This window comes from Chiloscyllium plagiosum, chromosome 20, assembly GCF_004010195.1.
Source record: "Chiloscyllium plagiosum isolate BGI_BamShark_2017 chromosome 20, ASM401019v2, whole genome shotgun sequence".
Taxonomy (NCBI): domain Eukaryota; kingdom Metazoa; phylum Chordata; class Chondrichthyes; order Orectolobiformes; family Hemiscylliidae; genus Chiloscyllium; species Chiloscyllium plagiosum.
The window spans coordinates 56,722,569-56,732,866 of record NC_057729.1 but is presented as its reverse complement, the minus strand read 5'-3'; the positions used below and the strand labels follow the sequence as shown (position 1 = coordinate 56,732,866).

At 43.8% G+C, this 10,298-nt stretch overlaps 1 protein-coding gene across 1 annotated transcript in view; it reads right to left on the bottom strand.

Moving 5' to 3' along the window:
- angpt4 (angiopoietin 4) overlaps window positions 1–10,298 on the bottom strand; it is a 125,321-nt gene that overhangs the window by 38,221 nt on the left and 76,802 nt on the right. Inside the window, exon 4 of the mRNA XM_043709991.1 lies at window positions 7,122–7,354. Coding sequence (XP_043565926.1) covers window positions 7,122–7,354 — 233 coding nt within the window. The remainder of the gene's footprint in view (window positions 1–7,121; window positions 7,355–10,298) is intronic.

The window sequence follows — 10,298 nt, the reverse complement described above, 5'->3', positions numbered from 1 at the left end:
CCTATCACCCTCACCTTGACCTCCTTCCACCTATAACATTTCCAACGCCCCTCCCCCAAGTCCCTCCTCCCTACCTTTTATCTTAGCCTGCTGGGCACACTTTCCTCATTCCTGAAGAAGGGCTTATGCCCGAAACATCGATTCTCCTGCTCCTTGCATGCTGCCTGACCTGCTGTGCTTTTCCAGCAATCAATTTTCAATAATTTTATGTTTGATATTAACAGATTTTTAAAGGTATTGAGGGCACAGGTGGGGTGAAGGCAAGTCAGCCACAGTCTCAGTGAATGGGAGGAAGAGTCTCGAGAAGAGAAATGCCACCTGCAGTTTTTCAGGAATCCCCAGTGAGCCCTGATGCTGCATGCCCTGATCAGTTTCTACTCCAATGCACTCAGCAGGGGTTTGCCATGGAATCATCATTCTGAGTGGCTCAAGAACAGGACCTGTTACCCCTCCCCCATCACTGACTCACCGCCCGCTCTAATCCAAAGCCTGCTCCTTCCAGGTCAATGATTCGGACAAGCAGCAAGTCTGAGTTATCAAACAATCCACTTCCTAAAAACTCAAGCAGCTGCGTAGATGAGGCCAATAATTGAACAACCATTCACTCACACAGCCTTTAGACAGACAGCGGGAATTGTTACATGAAGCTCAGACTGAATTTGCTCTGTGGCTATTTCATTTCCAAATTTGGAGCCACCAGTGGGAGTTTCAGAGATAATGGGAGTCTGTGTCCTGTCTGATACTGACTCCCATGTCTGGGACATTACTGTGAAGAAGAACAGGGAGGGGTTTCACTGGGGTCGTGGGTCAGTATTTATTCATTAACCAACAACATTGAAACGGGATCTGGTGGTTATCACATTGCTGTTTGTGAGAGTTTGCTGTACACAAGTTGGCTGCGCCACATCCCACACCACAACAGTGAATGCACAGCAAACGTTTTATTATCCTTCACCTAGGGAACCAGAGTGTATCGATTGTTCAAAATCAAGAGGTCTACATAATCAATGTAAAAACGCACTCTAAGTAATAGAAACATAATACAGAGGGTAGAAACATCACTATAATACTTTATTTACAACATAATCCACTTACATAATAATGCAACTTTGCCTTAACTAAAACTTCCCTTCTCACTGGTACCATCGACTAACTAATCAGGGTAGATTGTAGCATTTGAGGAGAAATTGACTCAAAATTGAATCAACTGCTGACATTGCATGTGGCCATTCGATTGAACAACAAGTATATTTACATTGGGGTAAACAGATTAAAAACTACAATATATGGACAGAATAATACAGTAAACTTCAGTAGAACGCAGTGAATTACAGATATGTAATTCTTGCGGTTTATCAGGAGTGCTAGTTCATAAGGTGCCAGTTAAAACAAACTTTGCTCTCCCTTATAAATACTTCATTAACTGGAAGGTGAGTTGGAACATTCTGAGCTTGTTAAAGGTGATTTGGAAATTCAAAACTGTTTGCCATTTCTTCCTGTCTCTACTGCAATGATATTGGCACCTTCTATTTTTAGAACATTTAGAATGATGCATTTGGTAAAGCAATATTTTTTCATATTTTCTAGATGCCAGTCACCTCAATCATCTGACACAATGCCTAGGATAGAGCTTAGCTGAATCAATGTCTCATTAAAAGAGATGCATGTCTTGATAAGAGTGAAGGAGTCATTAGTCAATTTAGTTTACCCAAAGTGATTTATTTAATTACTGCTGGTCCCACCTTAAAAACAGGGACATTCTAATCTAATTTAAGTATTTGGGAGTAGCTGCAGCATTTGAATCATCAATATTCTCCTTCATTTCCAGCTCCCTCAGCTGCAGCCAGACATGGAATCTTCCTTTTCAGTTGTTTTCGAGACATGGGCATCACTTGTAGTAATGGGTCTTCAGTTATGTGTGACTGCTGCCACAACAGAATGGGCCAATTCGGAAGGCATCAAGGGTCACGTGGTCTGGATGGGAGTGGAGTCATAAACCAGACTTGGTCCAGAAAAGGGAGAATTTGCAGTTAGGTAGTCCCAGGGCACCTTAAAGCTCTCTGCTATTGGAAACACAGCTGATGATTTTTACATTGCTATGCAAAAGCAAACTATTGTGAATGTTGGAAATCTGAACTAACAACGGGAAATGATGGAAATACTCAGCAGGTTTGACAGGATCCATAGAGAGGGAGAGAGAGAGAGATTGGTTGTGATGAGGGGTTACAGGCCTGAAACATTGAAACTGTCCCTGCCCACTGCTGCCTGAATTGTATGAACTGGAGCATTATGGGTAAACACTTGCTGTCACTAATCCTCTTGTACAGTGCAGTGATCTGAAAGGGCAATTTGTTGGAGGCTCCATCAAGCTCCACCCAATCTGACGAATGTCAAAGGATTTCAGTGGGAGGAAGACAGATCATCTTGGGATCTTGCAGGATGAGGACATAGATCCACAAGTCTCCCAACAGATTTAGTCATGACATAATTTGCAATCATGCTACAAACTATATCTTGCTTAAGACAATGGCATCTTCTCGTTAAGACTCACTTATGTTGGCTTGCCTGCTAATATAAACCGAATAGATCCTTTAAACCCAGTCAGGGACAGGAGGTGATAACAGCCAGAAGCTGGGAGCTGTTTCCAATGTAATGTCTATACACTCATTCCCAAAATCAAACCTTCCAGCTCAGTGAGCAAACCTACATCCAGAACTCATTCCCACTCCTGCTCCACACACAGATGGTCATCTTTAATGAACTTTGCCTTAATTTTTACTTTTTTTCTAACCTATGACTGATGCCATCAATACAGACGTTATGATATGGCAACTTATAAAACTTTTCACTCTTTTTTTTCATAAAAGTACAAGTGACAATAAATTGCTATTCTATTCTATCTCCTGATGATTCCTGATGACGGGCTTATGCCCGAAACGTCGATTCTCCTGTTCCTTGGATGCTGCCTGACCTGCTGTGCTTTACCAGCAACACATTTTCAGCCCTGTTCTATCTCCTAGAAATTGAAAGACACTGAAAAATTCATTTTTGACCCCCCTCTCTCCCTCAGGCAATCAAAACCAGGCCAAGAGTGCTCATAGGGCTTCGAGTTATCTGTTGTGAAGGATATTCTGGTGGCTCAGTGGTAAGCTCACTGGATGGAGTGAAACATAGAGCCCGCATTTTGCTTGAGGGGCATGGATTCAAATCTCATCACAGCCACTGATAAAATTGAACTGAAATGAATAAATCTGGAATAGACCACATGACCAAAAGGTGTTAGGGCAGAAGTTGGCAATTCCGAGTCTGCTCCATCATTCAATGAGATCACAACTGATCTGATTCCTCAACTCCACTCTCCTGGCTTTGCCATAGCCCTTGATTCCCTCACTGATGAAAAACATGTCCATCTCAGCTGTGAATATACTTAATGTTCCAACCTCAACTGCTCTTTTACATAAAGAATTCCACAAATTCACTACACTCTGACAGGAGAAATTTCTCCTCATTTCTGTCCTAAATGTGGGACCCTTTACTCTGAGATTAGAGAGCGAGTCTCAGTTCCATGGTCACTATCGCTATCATTGATTGTTGTACAAACCCATCATTGCCAGACAATAGAACACGACGGCTGGAGGAAGAGCGCCTCATCTTCCGCCTAGGAACCCTCCAACCACAAGGGATGAATTCAGATTTCTCCAGTTTCCTCATTTCCCCTCCCCCCACCTTGTTTCAGTCCCAACCCTTGAACTCAGCACCACCTTCCTAACCTGCAATCTTCTTCCTGACCTCTCCGCCCCCACCCCCACTCCGGCCTATCACCCTCACCTTAACCTCCTTCCACCTATCACATTTCCAATGCCCTTTCCCCAAGCCCCTCCTCCCTACCTTTTATCTTAGCCTGCTTGGCACACTGTCTTCATTCCTGAAGAAGGGCTGATGCCCGAAACGTCGATTATCCTCCTCCTTGGATGCTGCCTGACCTGCTGCGCTTTTCCAGCAACACATTTTCAGTACAAACCCATCTAGTTCACTGATGTTCTTCGGGGAGGGAAAGCTGCTGTCCTCACTTGGTCTGGCCTACATGCACTTTCAAGCAGAGGAACAGAGGATCATAGGAATGGGAGTAGACCATTCAACCCCTCAAGCCTGTTCCACCATTGAATGAGATCATGACTGACCTGTGGCCTACACCAAAAACCTGTCGTTGGCCCATATCCCTTAATACTTTTGCTTAACAGAAAAAAAGACTACCTTGTACTCTACATTAAATATCAATTTAAAATTGAAATTGAGCTGCTCAGTTCAAGGGCAACTAGGGAGGAGCAACAAATGCAGTGCCCATGACCCATGAAAGCATGAAGAAACTCAAACTTCCATCGGGAAAATGGGAGGAAGCTCGTTTCAACAATGAGATTCATTGCCACAATCACCTCCAATTCTTTTCAGCTTCAAGTAAATGACTTTCCACTGGTAAAAACAGAGACAGCCTGTGTCAGCAGCAGAATTTACAGATTAGCTTTTATCGATGACTTAGATCAGATAATGAATCACGTCTGAAATCTGGGGGTGAGAGTGAACAGTCACATCCTGGAGATAAATACAAGCTGTTGAGGTTTATGTGCTCTGGCTCGTCGTTATTTATCTTGCAATTGTTCCTTAGGAATTCATTCCAATGAAATTTCTTTCTGAAGCCAAAGCCTAAGATACACACTGAGAGCATCTTGGGACTTGACCCCTGACCAAATTAAACATTCTTGCCCAAAAAAGAAAAAAAAACAAGAGTTCGAGCTCCAGTTGTGGGAGAACAGTCTTACAAAGTTTTGCACAGCACAGTTATACTCTGCACTCTGCAAACAGAAGGTGAGAGAATGTGCCAGGCTTTCTGGCATGTCATGACACGTCAGAGATTTGATTGATGCAGCAAGTCAGGATGGCACAGTAGTTAGCACTGCTGCCTCATAGTGCCAGGGACCCAGGCTCAATTCCACTGTTAGGTGACTGTCTGTGTGGCATTTGCGAATTCTCCCTGCGTCTGTGTAGGAGTGCTCTGGCTTTTCCCCACAGTCCAATGATATGCAAATAAGGTGGATTGGCCATGGGAAATTGCCCAAGAATGTGCAGGGTTACAGGGGTTGGTGGACTTGATGGGTCGAGTGGTCTGCTTCCACACTGCAGCGATTCTATAAAGTAGAGGATTCAAGGTTTCAGGCTATAATGAGTAGCTAGTTTTGTAGAGATCTCATAGAATTTCACCAAGTCTACAGCACTGAAAGAGCTACAATAAACCCATGCTCGAAATCTCCCTTCTCCTCCTGATTCTGAGTGCCCGCTAACAACAATGATCTTTAGAAGTATATCTCTCTGTCTCTTTCCCCTCATGTGTTTATCTGTATTAAACCACTAATTTGGGGAAACATGTTTCTCCTGAATTCTCGATTGAATTTATTCAAGACTACCATATAATGACGATCTCTCGGTTTGCTCTCTGAGTTGGTCAAAAAAAGGCACTATACCAGTTTAATGTGACTTGTATACTTTGCAACTCTCACACTCCAGAAATGAATCTCCGAGCAAGATTCTTAAAATGGTCTTGTGAACATATGTTGCCAATTTTAATGAATTGTGTCCAGTCCTCTATTGTTCTTCACCCTCGTTTAGAGTCCTATCATCCGCACAAAATATGTTCTAGTTCATTTTTAACTTTAACACCTCAAAATGATCGACAATGAAATCCCAAATTTCTCTTTTTTTTTGCTGAAGAGCTCTCCTTTCTTCTCTTTGGAATCCTTCAGCATTTTTAATTGATCATTTTTCATTGACCTGTCAGGAGAGAAACACCAAACTGTTTGGCAAGAGGGGTTACAGCATTCAAATCAGATTCTGCCTTAACCTCATCTGTCCATGAATTCAAAGTTTATGGGTGTCTTTAGGAAGGCCAACATCTAATGTCCACCTTGAGGTGGTGTGAGGACAATACACGTCAAAATAACACCAAAATACCACAGTGATTGGAATGATCCGGAACAGAGAGTGAATAGTCAGAGACTTTTTTTCCCAGGGCAGAAATGTCTATCATGAGGGGGCAGATTTTAAGGTGATTGGAGGAAGGTTTAGGGGAGATGTCAGAGGTAGGTTCTTTACACAGAGAGTGCTGGGTATATGGAATACACTGCCAACAGTCAGATACATTAGGGACATTTAAGTGACTCTTGGATAGGCATGGATGTTAGTAAAATGAAGAGTATGTAGGTTAGTTTGATCTTAGAGTGGGAATAAAGATCGGCACAACATTGAGGGCCGAATGGGCCTGTACTGTGCTGTACTGATCTATGTTCAATGCTGCCTAAAAAGGTAGAGGACACAGATTCAGCATTAATTTTCAAATGGGAATTAAATAAATACTCAAAAAGGAGATTCTGAAAGGATAAGGTTTCAGAGGTAATAAGCTGGGACTAATTGGATAACTTTCAAAGAACCAGTACAGGCATGATGGACCAAATGGCCTCCCTTTGGGCTGTACATTTTAACTGCATTCTATCTCCAAATATGGCCAGTTCCTAATGGAAGTCATTGATGGTGACAGAAAGCAAGAACCCTGACTAATGCCTTCAGACCTTCAGCGATTAGTTCTCTTGTATATTACATCATTCACATCCTTGGACAACCCAAATAACTTCACATCCAGTTAATACTTTCAAATGTGACAGCCTGTTTGAAAGACGACACAAAAAGCAATGAGATATACAGCTGCAGGATAACAACGAAAGAACTTGCATTTCCATGGCAGCTCTCAACCGAAGCTTGGTCACTGACATACTGTAGGGGAATGAGTTTGCTCACAGCAAACTCCCACCAATAGCATTGAGGTGAAGAACCAGATCATTAAGTTTTTGAGATGTTACTTGAGGGATAAATATCAGCCACGACACCAGGAGAAAGCCTCTACCATTCTTTGAAATGATGCAGGGGAATCATTTGCATCCACTTGATGGAGCCGTAGCCCAACGTCTGACTCCAACTCCTATTACTTATGCTCTTGAAGGTTTAACAGAGAGAATTCAAAGCCTGACACACCTGCTCCTGGCTAGCCCAGGGCCTCTGCCTCTCTTGCCACTTACCTTTGCCCTGGGAGATGAGGGCAATGAGGTGGTGAACAGTCTGGAGGAGTTCAAGCTGCTGCTGTTGGAGGCCACTGTTGTTGCTGCTGGCAGAGAGCAGGCGTTTCTCCAGCTCCCTGATGGTGTTGACCTGGTGACCCACCAGCTGCTGGAGCAGCTCCTTCTCCTTCTTCATGGAGCTCAGCTCTGCTCGGTGTTTGGCCTCAATGTCGGAGACCTTCCTCTCTAAAAGACTGAAGAAGCCATTGCAATTCACATGGAGCAATAGAATTAAACACCACAGAAAAAGCTCTTCGGCCCATCGGGTCTGCGCTGACCTATCACCATTAATCCCACCTTGCAGCAAATCTCTTGTTCAAGCCAACCAGATCCCACTGCATTGTATTATTGACATGTATTTCACTTTAATGATGGGAAAGGCAGGGAATGTAAGTTTTACATCAAATATACTTTTAGGATTAAAATGGAGATTAGTAAATGTAGAAACATTATTATTTATACATGGATTGGGTAGAGAGCAATGTTTGCTCTATACTGTACCATGAGCAGGTCAGATACAGTATAGCACAACTTGGGCACTGGATGATAACATGCTTTTTGCTGTTTAATGTTCCCGTTACACTGACCCCATTCAGAAAATCTCGAAGGGATTATTTTGTAATGCTGAGGAACCAACAAGCGTTTGCAGGTCTGTTACAAAGCCACAAAGACAGCCCAGAACAGCCTCAGTAATTTAGAAAAGTAACAATTACCAACAGAAGAGGTACCACCATGTCCAGACCTTTTTTTAGAATGGAATAGAATCCCTGCAGTGTGGAAGCAGGCCATTCAGCCCATTGAGTCCACAACGTCCCTCCAAAGAGCATCCCACCCCACCACCCTATCCCTGTAAACCTGTATTTCTCATGACTAATCCACCGCCTAACTTGCATATCCCTGTACACCAAGGACGATTTAGCATGGCCAACCCACTAATCTGCACACCTTTGGACTTGTTTGATTTGTTGGTGAAGATGGTTCCAGTTGATCTCCTACACTGGTAAATGCACTAATGCAGCAAACAATGAGATCTTTCACTCAGACCCTGTGGGTGGAACCTTGTGGAGGGATTGGAAGCGTTGTGCAATGATTTAAAAAACCAGCTCACCAGAATTCCCAATCCCAACTCGTTTCGATGTGAGTGAGAAAAACACCCAATTCCGAATGCTCATTAGAGTAGGGGAGGTGCTGTGACTGAAACGGCACAGAGTAAGTAATCTCAGCTTTCTTGTCTTTGGGGAGGGTTTGTCTGGGTCAGGCTGTGATTAACATTATCTAGGAGGAAGGCCAAGTTACATGAAGCGTAGAACATGAAGGAGGGAGGGAGGTTGGAGTGTAGTGGGCACAGGTCAAGGAGGCTGACCAAGACAGGCAGGCACAGGGAGAAGGGAATGGATGCTGGAGCCAGTGGGATCGGTTATAGCAGGTCATTCCTAAACCCGGAATGATGCTCCTGCCTTGCTTTTTTAAGCCATTATACAGTAGGCACGTCAAATAAATAGGAGAAAGTGAGGACTGCAGATGCTGGAGATCAGAGCTGAAAATGTGTTGCTGGAAAAAAGCAGCAGGTCAGGCAGCATCCAAGGAGCAGGAGAATCGACGTTTCGGGCATGAGCCCTTCATCAGGAATTCCTGAAGAAGGGCTCATGCCCGAAATGTCAATTCTCCTGCTCCTTGGATGCTGCCTGACCTGCTGCGCTTTTCCAGCAACACATTTTCAGCTCACATCAAATAAATCCCAATTAGCCCAGATCGAAGGGGATTGGCCCCTTTAATGGACACTGTAACAAAAATCAAACCTTTGAAATTTAAATGAATGGAATTCAATTTAAAATTCCCTTTTGCAGATAAATAACACTGTTCAGCCCCTGTGCTGCCCATTGACCAGGGAAAGGTTTGAGTGCGTGAGTGGATACCACTCCACAAACAGCTGGGAATGAGCGAGGGGTTAGCAGTCAGGTTGACTGGCCCTCTCCTGCCTACTACTGGGAACTAGCCAATGTTCCTAGACCCAGGAGCAGACCAAGAAGGGGACCCTTGAAATTGTTGCTAACCCCACCCCTCCACCACCATCTGTCTCTCCACCATTGTCTGCACCAGGTTTTCTGATATTGGGAATGTGAGGCTGGCGTGCAAACAGCATTTGAGGAGCTGCCGACCCCCATCAGAGAGTGAGCCCCCCACTCCGCACCACCTCAGATTGGCAGGGAATGAGTATGGGTCAGGGTGCCCATTGTATGTAGCATTGGGACCAAAGCTCACTTTTGTAATGGGGTATTTCAGCTTCTCACCCTTCCCTGCCACAGGATGAGCCATACTCCCTGAGCATGCATACTTAATGAGAAGGTAACCCTGTGAGGGACACTGACTCATTGTTGGGAGGAAATGACACTCATATCCACGGCCCAATTTTGACTGTGCAAAGGAAGATCCCACTCCATTTGGGTCGGACTTTAGCCACATATGATAATAGATTGTTGTCAGATTGTTAGAAACATTGACAAATGGAGCATGTTTCAGCCTCATATCAGATCAATAATTTAAATCATGACCCCTTGATCTTATCCCAGTGATAATTTGGCAGTGATTCCGGATAATTAGGTCAAACGGCTTGCTCCAGAACAATCACACGCTTAGCTCCCTCATTAATCTTGCACTCCTCAACTTGATCCTTCCAGCTCTGCAGCAATTTAGGGTTTTAAATATGATGAGTGTTTGTGCATGTTGAAATGATGGATGGGTTTTCATTCTCTCTCTGGAGTACCACTGACCAAAGTCAGGAGTTTTCATTAAAATCTATCTGCTGAACTACAGATTGAATCATTTTGACCCTCGCTTTTTGCAAGCCTGATTAGAGAATCATAGACTCATAGTCATACAGATTCAGGATTTTCACACCAAACAAGGCCAAGAGGATTTTGTGAGTTGGCAAGACAAGGCCACAATGTATTACAGATGTAGAAATTAGGTCAAATTCAAAAATAGACAACAGGAGGTGACCAGGGAAGACCTGATTCGAGCAAGCTCATACATAGAATTCTGACACACCAAGAGACACCCTCCTCAAACAACAACCCTCCCAAACACCCAACACACGCCCACATCCACACACACCTACACACACGCACCCACACACTC